This window comes from Rhinolophus sinicus, chromosome 1 (genome assembly GCF_057876585.1).
Source record: "Rhinolophus sinicus isolate RSI-liver-muscle chromosome 1, RSI-T2T, whole genome shotgun sequence".
NCBI lineage: Eukaryota > Metazoa > Chordata > Mammalia > Chiroptera > Rhinolophidae > Rhinolophus > Rhinolophus sinicus.
The window spans coordinates 173,826,747-173,843,787 of NC_142501.1; the positions used below are offsets into that span (position 1 = coordinate 173,826,747).

The window sequence follows — 17,041 nt, forward strand, 5'->3', positions numbered from 1 at the left end:
TATTACTAACAGAGAAGGAGACAAATATTATGTGCCTTCTGTTTAAAGTACACCATACCAAACTCTTGCCACATATTACACTGAATTTGATCAATCTGATGGATTTTCTAATTTATGGAAAATACAATGGACAGAGAAACATGTCAAGTGACACAGAGGGATTTAATCAGCACAATCCAGACCTTGGGAAACTATAGAAAATATGATTAATTTTTCTTTGACACATAAATTGAAGGAACAAATGAAGATAGATGAATGAAGAACCCGTTAATAAAAAGACTCAAGGGACATATTAACTATGGTGAAAAATGGCTCCTAATGTGAATAAATAAGGACAACTTGAATATTGACTAGATAGTTGATAATATTGAGAAATTATTATATATTTTAGGGAGCATGATAATAATACCATAATTGTGCTTTAAAAGATTTCTCAATTTTAAGAGCTATAGACTAAATCGTTAGAAATAAAATTATGTAATGTATGGGGTTTGTTTTAAAATAAATCTGACAAGGATGGTGGCAGAAAAGGGTAAGAGTGTATAAATTAATGCGATTGAAAATAAGGTGATAATTGCTTAATCAGGTTGATGAGTACTTAGGTTTATGATTCAATTCTATGTATATGTGTATGTGTATATGTATACACATATAAAAAAGAAATTTTCCACAGAGAAACACACAGAGAAATTTTCCATAATAAAAGGTTGGGCAGGCATTTTAAATTTTTTAAGTGTTCACAAAATGGTAGTTGGTACATCTTTTCAGTTTTTCTTTCTTTTTTTTTCCCCCTGCAGTAACGATGAGTTTTGGTGAGTCATTCTGTCCCTTGAGTTCTCTTTGTAAGGCTAATTATGTGCATTAGAGAGCTGGCTGAGGTTAGGAGAGTAAGTTCTTGTAGAAGGCAAGTGTTTCTGCTCTCCAACTAACTGCCTTATATGAGTATTAAACACTCATGCTACCCACATCAGGCACACTGTTCTTGTCACTTGTGGTAACCTGTGTAGATGTTTATCTGATAGAATTCAGCTCAATAAATTTAGACTTCACACAATAGTGCATATCATTGTATCCCCTTCGGTCCCAAATATATTTCAAAATATGTCTAATCCAGCTATTAGTTTGATTACATAATCTATTGCGATAATACTTTCTAGGACTGAGATAATGTTTGAAGTATTTCAAAAGTGTTTTTGTTTGTTTGTTTTGGGGGTTTTTTTGTTTGTTTTTTTTACGTCTGGGTTAGAAAATAGCTTTGTCAAAACCAAAGTGAATTTCAAAATCCAGTTTCTATTTTATTAGGTTGGTGCAAAAGTAATTGCAGTTTAAAAGGTTAAAAATTGCAAAAACAGCAATTGCTTTTGCATCAACCTAATATTTTCCTCAATAACTTTGCATTTTAAAAATCATTTCAGAAAAGAGGATATCCTTCTGATTACATGTGTATGAAATGAACAAGAATAGAATAGAAGACAAAATTGTTCTATATCTATCATTTGATTACCACATATGTAATTTCAATTTTCAGGTGAAAAATTATAAAATTTCACTAATTTTGTAAGGCTTAAATAAACAGTTTAAAACTCAGAGGGCTTTGTGATTAAGATTAAATGAAATAATGAATGTAAACATTCAGCAGTTTCAGGTGCACAGTCAGCCCTCCATAAATGGTAGATACAATGACTGTTATAGATATTTTTTCTCAAAAATTCATATCTTGGACAGAATTCTAAGTCTATTTTCTGTATATCTGTGTTTTGAAAATAATTTAATACACATATGTTTAAATCCAGAGACTTTATTTTTTAGCCAAATTAATAGTTTTTGAAATTGAATTTAGATTTCAATAAATCTCCAAAATGGTTTTCACAAAAAGAAAAGCAGCTGATATCTCCAATTTTAGCAGAGGATTATACAGTAAGGTCCAATATTGACTGAGTCAATATTCCTGAAAAATGAACCTTGTTAAAGCTGCATCATATAAGGGAAGGTTCTTATCTATATGTATTTCTCTAATTGTTATTATAAGTTAATCAGCTTCTTCCAGGTTCATTTACTTGGGATTTTTATTAATTTAGTAAAGGGAATCATTGATAAATTAAGTCACAATGATAACAAAATTCCATACCTTTTACTATGTGATTCATGAAATTCATAAATATATGTGATGGAATTCTATTATTGATTTTTAAATGTATTTTTATTAAAGAGTTAGAGATACTCCTCAAAACGTATGACTAAGAGAATGGTCTCAGTTTCAGTCTGCCTACATTTTAAATTTTCATCCCAAATATTCTAATACTGCCCAAGTGTCTCGTCTGAATCTGTGTCTCTATTCTTTGGCTTGAAACCTTTATGTATCTGGTGCTTTATTCTTCTGTGATATTGGAGAAAGGTTAGTTTGTTTTCTGGAAGGATGACTTCTTGAGTAAGCTTCCAACTGAAAAACATTTCCTCAGTTCGGCAGAAAATCCCTTGTGAGACTTCCTGTTACCTCCTGAATAATTCCTACTGTGTACAGAAGGCCAAGATTCATTAATGAGTACATCCTCAGTAACCTATAATCTGAATTATTATTGTCAAGACACGAATGATACCTGGTTATTGATTTTCTACATTAAGGAAAGATGTCTTAAGAGATGCATATGTTTACAGAGAGTATATAGTAGGCAAACCTATGGGAAAATTATGTTTTCATAGTAAGATTTTATTATATATAACATAAATGACCAATTTTTATTAAAAGTTTATTCCATCTTTTTATTTGCTATTATAAAAAGGATAAAGTATATATTTAAATATATAATAATTAAGGATCAACCAAAATGTTGACTAATTAATAAATTGATAAAAATACAAACTGTAAAAGTTATTTAAAAATATTTGAGGTGGGTGCACTTTTACTCACTCTGATTTTAGGATCTATGTCTGATTGTAGATAATCACATATAGTTTATTCTGTCCCTTCCATTTTCTACGGTGGCTTTAGAAAGCCAAAGATAGATTATTGTAAATAAGTGAGAGGTCTTTTTCTTTTTTTTTTTTTTTTCTGTATCTCTTTACTGTTTTTCTCCATGGCAGAAAAAAAGGTACATCCAAAATGCATCTGTGTATGGCTAAGGGATAATAAGCCAACTCATACATCTATTAAACCAAGTGCAATATATTGAGGATAAAGAAACAAATATTTTGAATCAAAACCGTTTATTAATTGTCTACTGTATATCAGTGATACAAAAGTGCTGAATGTATTATAATGAATAAAAATACAACTCCAGCTATCAAGGAGCTAAAATTTGTACTGGGGAAATAGGCAAATAAGTGACTAAATTCTAGGATAATGCCCCACATAGTGAGTGGTACCAAGAGAGACTTATTTGAGAGGCACTGCAGGAACAAACTCATTACTGTTTGGCAAACGCTTTCACAATTCTAATTTGAGGAAATTTAAATTAATCAATATATACAGAAAATCAATTGTCCCCAACAGGTACAGAACTCATAAAATTATATCTTTCCACAAAGAAATGGTGTTTTAACTAAATAGGCCTGGTAAAAAGCTTGATACTAAAATGAGAATTTAGAACTGTCATCCATATGTGGTAAAATACCCACCCCCGCAAACACACCATAAAAAAAAAAAAAAAAAAAGTGTCCAGGAACTAACCCCGGACCATATGAATGTGACCTTATTTGGAAAAAAAAAAAGTTGTTTGTAGGTATAATTCAGGTAAGAATTTCATAGATTATCCAAGTGGGCCATAAATCCAATGACAAGTATCCGTATAGGGGAAAGGCAAAGATTTGAAACAGAGAAAGGAGAAGAGTCGATGGCCATGCAAAGATGGATGCAGAGATAAAAAGTACACAGCCATAAGTTAAGAAATGCCTGAAGCCACCAGAAACTGGTAGAGGCAAGGAAAGAGTTTCCTTGAGAGCCTTTGGAGACATCATGGCCCTGCCAACTCCTTGATTTCAGATCTGTCCTCTGGAACTGTGACAAAACAAATTTCTACTGTTTTAAACTACTAAGTGTGTAATTTGTTATGGCAGCTATAAGAAACAGATCATGATCTAATTTGCCTTATTTTCCAAAGCATAGACAATTTTGAAAGTGTTTCCATCAGGTACCACAAAGATGAAAGTGTATATAGAAATGCCTATCTCAATTGTAACAGGGAAATATTTTTTTTAAAGTTTTAAGGCATAAAGGAAAGTATTGGGGAAATGAAGGAATATCCCTCATATATGTACAAATATGTACAATTCCCTATTGCCTATAGAAGAAGAATTGAGTGTCCAGTCAGTTTTAGAGGCAAAGGTGACCATTGATTTCCTTAAGCCATTTGTCTCATTTATTATTGTATAACTAAACACTCCATAACTTAAATTGGCTTAAAACAAATCTATTGTCTCTATTCTGTAACAGCTATATACGATGTCAGAGGCATAGATTGAGGGAGAGGGGTTATCACTTTGTGAGGGGTGTAAATGTCTAACTAGTATATTGTTCAGTACACCTGAAACTAATAAAAATAAAAATAAAATAAAAGGAAACAGCCATTCAAAACAAACAAACAAACAAACAAATCTATTGTATAATATTTCCAAGGATGCTGTGGGTCTGGTATTCAGGCAGAGCTCAATAGGATGGATCACCTCTGCTCCACATAGTGTTCATTGGGATAGCTCAGTTGGGAGTAGAGCATCCAAGATGGCATCTCATGTTTGGGGCCTTGGTGCTGGCTGTTGGCTGGGGTCTCTAGTTCTCTTCCATGTGACTCCTTTCTCTTACCACATAGTCTCTCATTATTCATTATTCTAGCCCAGCCTTTTTCTTACTTAATTGTTGGTTTCCAAAAATGAGACAATAAAAGCTATAAGATCTCTAAATGCCCAGGCCCAGAAATCATATATTGTCCCTTCTGCCACATTCTACTGGTGAAAGCAAGTCACAGAATTAACTCAGATTCAGGAAGAGGTGGAATGTACTCGATCACTTGATGAAGGCTTGGTAAGCATACACAGGCGTAAGAGGAGTTACCTCTGGCCATCTGGCAGACAGACTACTATACAGTGCTCTGCTTTTTCTAATCAGTTTTTGATAAAGTCTTATCCTTTCTCACAGATATCTACCTTCTTTAAATACAGAGCACTTATTTATTTTGGTCTTTTGGAATTTAGTAATATACTGCCTGATGGCATTTGTTGTTTTTTCTTTTAAAACAATTTCCTGCTTTGTCATTTCAAAAAGATCACAAACTCTTGAGGTGAAAGATGGTATTCTGTTTCCCTATATGCCATAACACAAGCACAACAGGTATTTAATAAATAGCCTCTTGATTATAATGTTGAGTGATAGGAGAATAATGTATTTACACTATGCATAGTGTTATATTAGTATCCATTAGATTATTTATTGCTAAATCTCTTGAAGATTATTGTGATCAGTTAACCCTTTCCTTTTCCAAATACTCCTGACTTTTCTCATTCTTATCGAATCCACAAAGAAATAACATCTCTTTTTTTTAAAATATGTTAACATTTTTAAACATGCCTGATGTATCGGAGTCTCAATTGTTTAAATGTTTGCAATATTCCACAATGAAATAAAAAATTGTCTTCAAAGCTGGTAAGAATGCTCAGAGACATAGCCAATCACCTGATGATTCATTACCCAATGAAACCCAAGCACTCCATCCACATTTTGAGCACAGGAACAGCCATCTGATAAAGAGGGAGCTGGGAAGGAAGAAATTACACAGTGACCTAGATAAGTGTCATGTTAGCATGAGAATCAGATAAACTGATTGCAATGGCTGATTGCACTGCTTATAGTGAGAGTTATTTGGAAAATTTGAATGTGAAATTCTCTTTTGACTATCACAGGACTGAGTCTTGATATATAGCAGTCATATTTAACAATTGTACAATCACAAAGTTAGACAGGATTTTATGAGATTAGCTGATTGATCCCTCACCTTGAGATAAAACCTGCAGGCTACAAAATCCTCTAGGCACTGAGATTTAATTTATCCTTTGGGGAAAATAACACGTATTCATTCATTCAACAAATATTTATTGTATGTGAACTGTATAGGTGCTTGGTATGCGTCACTAAATAAAACAGGCAAAATCTGTGCCTTTTGGGACCTGCAGTTTAATAGAGGAATGTAAATAATTCTATTAGTTTCCCCTTTATCACTATTAATCTGTATTGACTTCATGTACTTTTTAAATTGGTTTGCTCATTTCATAAGAAACTATCCACAAAATAGACACAATCACTAATAAGCTGTGAGTTGTGAGAAAAGAGTTTAGAATTCATTTACATTAACAAACCATTTCATTTTCAGATGAAGATGCTAAGATTCAAAAAGGTTGATTCTTACTTGAAATAAAACCTAGGACTTCGAACAGTCAGTCCAGTGCTTTTTACTGTTTGCCTACTCTTTCAACAATTATCTACCTTTTCCTACATTGACTTAGTTATAGAATATATTCACAAAATCTAGCAATGTCCATGTATATTAGCTACACATCATTTGGTTCCATATGCTAGAAACTCAATTTCAATAGTTGAGCCAAAAAAAGAGGTGTGTTTTTTCTGTTGTTTTTTTTGTTGTTGTTTTTCAATAAGACGATTTCAACTTCTCGAGGACCCCAAAACACAAATAGAGCTAATCTAGAGAAATAAGAACTCAAAGCCCATTAGGACTGTCTCTGTGCCACTTACTCTATTCTTCTCTGAAAAAGTATGTTATTGATTGAGGTCTAAATGACCTAGTGGGTTCTGGGGCCAAAATGCCTGGTTTCAAATCCTAGCTATTTCAGTTGCCAGCTGAATGACCTAGAACAACAGGTCAATTAAATTCTCAAGTCCTCAATTTCCTCATGTGTTAAAATTAGGAAAATTATAGTATCTGCCTGATCAGATTATAGCAAAAAAAAAGTAAATTAAACGATAGTCAAGCTTTGGCACAGTGCCTGCCTCATAGGAAGTCTTCATTAAATGTAAACCATCATTATAAAATGAGAGATGTCAAGAGCTGAGCTGGGGAGAACTGAGCTGCCAGGTGTGGTAATAGTCGATTAAGACAAGTCAAAATGAAAAGTAACAATTAAACCTGTATACAGTTACTGCCATAGGAAAAGCAAGCCTTGAGAGAAGGTCCTTGCTCCCCCAGTCTTCTCATTTTCCCTCAAAGAATGGCACCAAGCAAGGGTCAGTTGTACCAGCAGAGATGTGGAGAATCATCTCACTGGTGAAGGGAACCCTGGTCAAAAGGCTCTTTCAGTTTTAGGGACCTGGAGGCTAGGTGGGGAGGCAGAAGGGAAAGGATAGGAATGGAAAAGTATTGAGTATTAAGACAGAATGGAGGAAAGTGTCCTCAAGGGTACCCCTTCTCCCGAACACTTGGGGGAGGCCTCAGCCCAGGGCTCCATTAGAGGGTCCTCTGAATGGAGGTTGCTGGGCTCAGCATGCAGATATTGCATACAAACATAGCCAGTCAAAGGGACCTGAGTTCTTCACTGCAACTCCTTTCCACAGACCTGCCAGGTAAAGTCTTCGTAATTGCCTATGTCAGGCTTAAATGATCATTCATTGCTTTTGAGCCAGGAGCTCGACTCTTCAAAGAGGATTCTGTTTTCTTGAGAGGGCTTTCTCCTAGATGGGTAATGTTTCATCACCAAAAGTTCCTATTTTATGGGTATTTTGTAGTGAGATAGTATAGGTACAAGCCTTAAAATGAGGCCTGGTATATAAGAGGCATTTATCAGAGGTTACATATTACTCTTATTTTTAGTATTGCTAGTGTTGTTGTCATATAATTGTTCAAACTAGAGCTCTACTACAACTCATTTTATTCTTTACAGAGTTAGGCAATATCATCATTCCTTATTTTGAAGACTTCTGAAAAGTATTTCTTAACCTTTATTATGCAGAGCTCACTCTTTCTGTACCCAGGAAGATGAGAGTTGTTCATCCACATTCCTAATTAAGAAAAAAGTAAAAAAGAAAGAAAGAAAAGCTCAGCTATTAGCTGGCAGTACAATGTCTTGTCTTGTATATTGAGAACTTCATTTAAGGCATCATTTAAGAAACAATCAACAATCACTGCAAAATGTATTGAGTTTCATGTTTAAAAGTCACCTAAATTTGTTTAGTACTCAGTAAAAATTGAAGACCCACTTTGTGCCAGGAATTATGTATTTAATAAAGGGAGAGAGAAAACAGTATTTTTTCCTGTTGCCTTGGAAACTTACAGATAATTGGTGCAATAAATGTTAATCATATAAAATATAGATTAAAAGATTTAACTGTAATATTACTATAAAAGAGTGGAACACGATGCTGTATTGGAGTGACATGAGCTACCCTGTGGGTCCGGACAGGCGGTCAGGGAAAGTTTACCTTAAGTTATAGATGTTTACATTGAGTTCTAAAGGCTGAGTAAAAGTGAATTCTGCAAAATATTGAATAATAGTAGGTGTCTAACATTCTTCCGATCGAGGAAAACTGTATATTTATAAAACCATTGGTTCTCAAATTTGGCTATTCTTTGGAATCATCTTAGAAATGTAAAAAATACTGATGACTGGACCTCATGCCCCAAAATACTGATTTAATTGGCATGGGTTATGATTTTGGCATTGGGATTTTTTTTTTAACTCCCAAAGTGATTCTGATACACTTCAATGCTTGAGAAATATGTTTAAATCCTTAAATAGGATGGTTATTTCTAACTCAAGAAACTGAAGGACCACTCGTGTGTTTGGAGTTCAAAGAATGAAAGTGAATGTGGTATGACATGAGACTACGAACGTAAAATATGACAAATCATACAGGTCTTGTATAAAACACTGTAAGAGGCACAGGGCACACAAAGATGATTAAGGTCGTACCCCTATTTAATGGAAGAGATAGGGAAGATGGAGAATTCTAATGATTTTAAAATGAAGATCTCCTTTAAATCGCCTCAAGGTAGAACGGAGTGAAGGAGAAAATACAGGCACTTTTATCAGGTTGTAATCATTAAATGCTGACATATTATTAGAAAAAATAATATTCTGATCAGAAAGAAAACAAAAACTAGTAGAATTTTAGACTGAGGAATTGCGCTGAAGAATCACAAAAATTGTCAGGGGTACGATATGATAGTAGGACACAATCTCCCATGGGGGACGTTTTGCTTTGCATTCAGCTAGAACTAGAGAGCCACAGACAAGAATAATAGAAGAGTAGAGAGGATAGCAGGAGTTTTAATTCAAACATTCATTTATTAGCTATCTATTAGGACTTACTAAATACCAATACACCAATACTATGTAAAGGGCTAGGGGTACAACGTTATGGTTTCACAGAGTTTATAGTCTCTTATCATATTTAAAACAAGAAAAATAAAATAACTTGTTTATTTTAGAAAGTGTCCCTAATTATTTTTTGCAAAGGAAGTCAGTAAACTCGATGCCTTTGGTTGATAAGGTTGAGTAGCCATTCTATGAGATTGCATGCCCTGGATGTTAGGGAAAGTTTTCAAGCTGTTTTTTTCAATCTTGGCTACAGACTGAAATTACCTGGAAAGAGTTAAAAAATACTGATGCCTGAGTTAAAAAATACAACCCTGAAGATTCTGATTTAATTTTTCTGTGGTTGGGCTGAGGCATCAGAATTTCTTAAAGCCTTCAGGTGACTCAACTATGCAGCCAAAGCTGAGAACCACAGCTTTAGAGGCATATTCCATTACTAAAACTAGTAAGTGACTCCAGATGATGAGGCTGAGCAAGAAACAAAAGAACACTGATTATGTAGGAATAACAATAACAAACATCTTTTTAGCCTTTGTGTACCAAGAACACATCTAAGCACTGAACAGGTATTAAGTCAGTTAACAGTCCCACCAGCCCTATGAGGATGTCACTTTTATTCTCCTTTGAGAGAAGAGAAAGCAAAGGCCCAACCACACACACCCAACAGTGTCAGAGCAAGTGCTTGAACTTAAGCAGTCTGGTTGTAGAGTTTCTGATTTTAGCTGCTAGATATATTGCCTCTAATATAGGGTGATAATAATTTTACACCAAGAATTACAAAAGAAGAGAAAACTTATAATAATGGCAGATTATCATTAAATCAGTTAAATACCAGTTGATAACTAAGAATGGCTATTATGACTGCATAGAACACCTTTGAGCTATGTTCTTATATATAAATATTCTATACATATATATGTATATATATATATACATACACACACATTGCTTCTCATGTTTATATTCTTCATTTGTGTAAATCATTTAAGTTCATCTTCTTGTACGTGTACATTTTTATATAGCAGAGAACTTTTTGTTTTCAGTAGCAAATACAGGGATATATAAGTGGTCGAATCCAGTGTTTTGTTGTTTTGGGTTTTTTGTTGTTGTTGTTTCCCCCTGACTTTTGTAGAGACAGAGTCCCAGAGAGCAGTTTCCAGGCTCTCAGCCTCACGTGGGAAGGTACTGGGTGGGTTATTAGATGGCCATCAGCTGTGGCTGGGTGGTCATCAGCTGTTACCGGTTAGCCATTAGCCACTAATATAACTGCCGTGGCTGCACTAGGGGTTTGGTTGGTTGGTTGGTTGGCAGAGAGAAGTGGACGGCAGGTTGTGCATCGTGTGGAGCCTGCTCCCTGTGTCTCCAACCCAGCCGCCAGCGAAAATATAGTGGTATGACTCCCCTATCTATGGCTCCGTTTGTGTTCCTTTGTGGCCTCACCATATCCTGCGTTTTTATGTGGGGAGCGAGAGCTGAGTCCCTGCATGACACTTTCAAATACATTTTATTCTGAAGGAGACTCAAGTGCTACAGCTATTCTATATAATCCAAAGAATGACCATTACTTCATGGTACTGACCAAACTAGGAATAGAAAATTAGGAGGGAATAATCATCCTCTAGGGAGTAAGTTTTACATTGAACCTATTTTATGGGTGGAAATTCCATAAAATAAATTATTATTGGAGCAATTACTGGCACAGTGCATTCTTATACATGTCAAAGAGGAAAACATGCCAATTTAACTATAAAACATGTTCTGGAATCAACCTGCCATATGTATTTTAATTTAATGTTTATACTTTTAATCCATTACAGAGTCATATCTACCAAATACATGTTGTACATTTCTAAACAGTTGGCCTTCAGCTACTTTGCCTACACCTTTGTTGTTCCCTCTTTTCCTCTGAAGGCTGAGAAAGCAAATAAAGGAAATGTAGTGGCTGGGAACACACAGCCCCCAGCGTAGTGGGTATTTTGTGTCCTGCAGCTAGAGATTTGGTACTATAGCCAGGCTTCATTTGTTCCATATGAATACAAGCTAATAAATGTAGGGAATTCCATTTGGTATCCAATTAAGAGCTCTCTTGACTCCTGTTATTAGAGCCTACAAGCTATTGAGCGTAAAATTAAAGTTGAACAGTTCAGCTCTTTTTGACATTGTAACACTGCCCGAAAAATAGTGATGTAAGTCAAACGTCATTCTTTAAAGCCCATAGACAAAAATGAAAACATTGAGGGGAAAAGTAAATATCTAAATCTCGGTTTTACTAATTATATAACACGTAATGTTAGGCGCATACTACTATTCTCATGCAAATACATCAACCAGTTTGTTGAACACAAGATATTACATTGATTTTTAACAGAAAGCTACAAGATTATTATTGCTAAAGCTCCAATGAAGGAAATAATTAAAGCATTAAGCATTTTTAAGCTTTTAAGATGACTTTTGGCAATAACCAGAAAATACTATAGGAAATCGATATAATGTAATTGAAAGGAAATTGAAATGCTCTTTATTTTTTTCATACCTTCTAAATTTTCCATAGACTGTCAGGCCATGGACGATAGTGAATCTTGTTTTGACATCAGCGGTATAACTTTCTGTAAATCTCATTGCTGCAGGGGCCACTTTTATTATTTCTTAGGAAGTGTTCAACTGAACAGATAGTATTGAGAGATTTTGTGTGCATTATCTTTATTTTGCGTGCATTATCTTTATTAGCCTCTGGCCTCATTGTTTTAAAAAAATACAATAAAAAACAGAAACAAAAACACAACCAGACATAAACAACCTTCTCCACATAGCAGAGAAGTCAAGTTAATAAAATTTCAAACAATGAAACCAGGGAAGTTGTTAGATAAGCCTCACACTTGAACGTAAGTGAAATTCTTCTAGTTTTCATCAAACACTATGCCTGTCAATCTTGCTATGCTTCAGGGAATATGACCCATTGTAGATACAAATTCAATTTGGATCTATGTGAATCTAACTCATTTTTATTGCTTATTATTGGAAGAGTTATTACAATAAAACAGAATAGCTTGAAGTGAACCTCCGGGAGATGAATGGATATGAACAGAAGTTAAAGAATTACAAAACTTGAAAAATCTTTCCCTAAAAAGGGTATATTCAACATTTCCTTTATGTGTTGCTGTTGTTTACTTCCTCTTTGGTATACATTTTGAGAAGCATCAGCAGACCGTAGGGTAAATAAAATCTGTGCCACACCTATATTTAGTAAGTTGGTCAAACAAAGTAGAGATTTCCAGAAATATTTTTGAGACTCTCTTATCTTAGCCACTTAATTTTTCTACTACTTTCTTAATTTTACGCAATACCTCTTGACAGGTTAAGTGGATAAAAGATAACACAGTGGAAGGAGCGGAATCTCTTGATACTCAGTTTCCCCTTCTGTAAAATGGGGGCAACAATGATACTTTTCTCATAGGGTGGTTTTGATAAGTAAATTAATTAATATAAGTAAAACTCTCAGATGATTAGCACATTCTATGTACTATGTATATGTTATAACTTTTATAAAAATGACGATTATGATGATTTTGCCTTTTAACTTCTATTGCCAAAATGTAAATGCACTAGCTATTATATTGAGCCAGCCACTTAATAGTTCTGAGTCTCAATTCCCTTGACTATAAAAATAGGAATAATATCTTCTCTACCTACTTTAAACAGATCATGTTGATGTAAAGAATTTGTAAGCTATAAAACAGCACTGCAATTAGAAACCCTGCATCTCGGCTTTAAAAAGTACTAATTTAAATCCTAGTTTCCTCTCTTAGTGGATACATGACCTTAGTTGAGTCCTTACTTTCTATGCTTATAAAGTACTAATGGTAACAGCACCTTCTCATAAAGTTATTTTGAGCCCTAAATGAGATCATGTATGAAAAGCTCAGTAACATGGTTGACACATAGAAAGCATTCCCAAAAATGTGAAAGAAACAGTTCTATCCAATATAGGAGATAAGTATTATGTAGCTTTCTTAATAATTGTTTTGTTGTTATGCCCAACGTTGATATGTGATGAGTAGATGTAATTTGTTTCTATTTTTCCAGAGAATATGTATCTTAAATTTTCTCTACCTCAAAATTCAGTCTCTGAACATCCTAGTTCTTTGTGCCCACAGCTAACACTAAGTATTGGGGTTTGTGCATATGAAGGAGGAACTGAGTTCAGTAAAAGGAGTCACCAATCCTAAAATCCAGACTGCTCTTTGTAAGAACAGGAACAGCCTTACTAGTGCTATGATCAAAAGACATGTGAGTCTGATAGAAAAAGAGAAAGAAAAGAAGGAAGGGAGGGAGGAAATAGAAAAGTGAAAAAGCTTCATTAAGCAGAGGGGAAAATTATATGCCTTGTAATATCTATGAGAGAATCTGGCCAAACATTAAAAAAAAAAAAAAAAAAAAAAAAAGCCATGAGTACTTCATATCAACTTATTGACTTACCCACTATGCACATACATGATATTAAAAATAAAACTTCAAGGAAAGATTTTGATTGGCTTGGGACACTTGACCAAGAATTAACAATTGCTAAACCAGAAAGTCAGAGTCATGAAAAAATGAATTAGTTGGAGCATTTATCTAGGGATGAAAAAATAAAGTAATTCTCCAAAGGGCCAAAGAAAGAAGAGGGGTTAGTAAAGACATGTTCATTGGAAGAATCGGTGTGAATAAAAAGAAAAAAGGAATAAGAAACATCGTTTATGGTACAAATAATGTTTAAGTCATTGCTTAGGTATGAAGACAAGATATACCTACTCTAAATACTTTTCATTATTGTTATTTCAGACCCCACAATACTAGAGTGCTTTCTTAGACAGAATTTCTAAACCATTGACAATATTCGGTAATATTTAAAGGAAGGCAAAAGTAAGAAGCTGGAAATTATATATTGTAAAATATTTGTGCAGCGCATTGTTGAAACAAACTGCTCAGCAGTCTTGTTTATTCTTGTAGTAAATATTTTGACTAGTCAATACACCTAAATACTATGGTCAAGTTGGCACTAATAGATGTCATTTATTTAAGCAAATTGACAGTAAGTTAACCAAACTTAAAAAAGAAAAAAAAATCCTCAATGGGAGAAAAAAAGAAAATTTCTGTTTTTACTTTGGCAGCTTAGACATACTTACCCTGAACAAGATGATGTAGTAAAAGCTATTCATTCAGCTAAAAATTAAGTAATATGATTGCAAAATGTGAATAGCACATTGCAAATTTAGTTCTTCATTTAATGCTGGAGATCACTTTTTCCACCAACATGGTTTAGTCTAGGAAAATAAAATATTAAAGAACTAATTAAGAAAAAGTGCACATCAAGGAATGTAATGAGGATAGACTTTAGTTGACCTCAAAAGAGAACAAAAGCTCAAAAGAAATTTCATAAGGTTTTAACTTTGGCAAGAGGACTACAATATCTCTGATAATTAGACTTTCAACACATTTGGATCTGCTAATTGGATCTAAGTTTTAATTAGACTTTTTATGTAACTAAGAACGACATATCATTGTATGAATTTAATCTGCTTTTACAGTTGAAACCAACAATTAGCAGGCTTTTCCAAATTATTTAATACAGAAAAGCTGACTTTTTGTTTACACTGTGATATCTCCTTCTCTTACGATATATTACGTACATTTTAGTTTTCTTAATTAAACACCTTTTGGAGAGCTCAAAGAGAAACTTGAGTTTTAATAGGAAGCACCTAAATCGTTAGTAAGGGAGACTTGCCAGTATGTTGACGACTTTGGAAGCCACAAACACAATGAAATACAAGGAAATAAATCACAGTCTTCAGGAGGAAGAGCACAAATAACCATGTGCGCCTATAAACATTCAGTTAATCAAAACAGTCTCTGAATATGACTAAAGGTTTGTCACATTTTTAAAGCATGCAAATGTGGAATAGGTTCCCAAATGTGAAGGCTCATGGATCTGCTATCAGGATTAATAGCATGACATTTCTTCCCAAGATATGCATTACAGTGTTCTCCTTGCAGCTTTGCTTCTTAAGCCGTTATCTACTAATTCAAGTCACAGCATCTCTCTTTTCTCCTTATTTCTGAATTGAGAGTCATCCATTTTTATCCTGTTGTGATTTATAAGCAGTAATTTTAAAACCGGGAGCCCTCAGATTTGGATATTACAAGAGATAAGAACTACATGAGGATGTAAAATTAAACCAGTATTTTGGAGAGTAAAGAGCAGTGAATCATAGGGAGACGTTAAGGGAAAGGCTGCTGCCAACATTTTCCAAGCAAATTGATAGCACTGACAAAAAAGGGAAATGATACTGTTTTATGTGTGAATACTTGACAACAACAAAGCCATATATATGATTTTTCCTCAAATAAAAGCAGTAATCCTTCTAACCACATTAAAAATCTTCTGTTTTTTCCCCAGTGAAAGCAGTATAAGATCTAATTAAAACTATGGAAACTGTAAGAAAATCTAACTTTTGCAGTATTGATATATTAGAACAGACGTTATGCTAGAATTATATGTGCTATTATTTTTCCAATTAGTGCATTACTGGGACTGCATGTTTGGTGTATTTATAACTCCTCATTAAGTCAAATGTCCTCAGCAAGTCTCGTAAAACACGCTGGGTACTGTCATATCCATATGATGATGTTTAAAAGCAGGAAATGGCATTTCTGATTGCTTCATTTGCTATTGAAAAGGAAAACCTGCCCCGGGCCCTTCCTGTATCAATTATACCAGATGTATCACACAGTTCTCTGAAAGATCTATACATAGGTCATTGGACTGTTCTTCAGGCAGAAAAGTGACTAAGCTATTTTATCTTTCAGCTTGGGTGCTGGAATCCTGTCACAGGGCTGAATGGGTCACTGACTGACAAGAAACTGGAGAATAACATGCGTGGAGTGGTTCTCCGTGTGGTGACCGTTCTGGTAAGTGAGATCCAAGCCTTGTGGTTTTGCCTTCTAAAGGTTAGTTTATCCTTCATTTCTTTATGTTTTATTAACTGATACCATCATCTTAAAAGAGATTTAAGAAATCTTGATGCTGTTCTAAGATATTTTTAATGGTTACATTTTTCCAGCCTTCGGTTTATGTAGATCAGAATCAGGTTTTTGCAGGCTTTTCTTTTAATTACAGTGCTTTTGTCAGTAGCATTCTTAGACATGTTGTGCTTGATTTCCTCCTTCCACAGTTTCCTACACATGCTAAAGTGAGGGTATGCTTTAGTCATTCTCTCACTGAAACCCTAGAGTATACATGAATGTAGATAACCATTCCAAACAAGGGTAATTTGATTAAAGTTGTACATTCAGTAACACTAAAACACTAGCAGACTAAGCCAATATTTTTCTTGGAAGAACCTACTTCAACAGAAAGACCATCCAATTGTTGAATCAATATTTATTGAGTATAAACTGTATTCAAGCTCAGTGCTGATTACTGGGGACACTGATAAATAAAATAGATATGATTCTCTTTATAGTGCTTATCATTTAGTGATTCTATGAATATTAAATGGATTATACTTGTGAAATAATTCCATTAACTTGTTAAAAATTCAATAAATGGTAACTGTTATTAATTTACACATTATTATTTTCTTTCACAATAAACATATGAAATAAGATATTAACAGAGATATTCTTAAACAGTAAAATACTCAGATGGGTACTGTGTAAATAGCCATAGAGCATGGAGACATGCATTCTC

At 34.1% G+C, this 17,041-nt stretch overlaps 1 protein-coding gene across 3 annotated transcripts in view; it reads left to right on the top strand.

Moving 5' to 3' along the window:
- The window catches only part of GRID2 (glutamate ionotropic receptor delta type subunit 2), a 1,331,224-nt gene that overhangs the window by 943,536 nt on the left and 370,647 nt on the right, over positions 1 to 17,041 (top strand). For all 3 annotated transcript variants that reach the window (XM_019741137.3, XM_074323476.2, XM_019741134.3), the window contains exon 9: positions 16,159 to 16,260. In XM_019741137.3, coding sequence (XP_019596696.3) covers positions 16,159 to 16,260 — 102 coding nt within the window. The remainder of the gene's footprint in view (positions 1 to 16,158; positions 16,261 to 17,041) is intronic.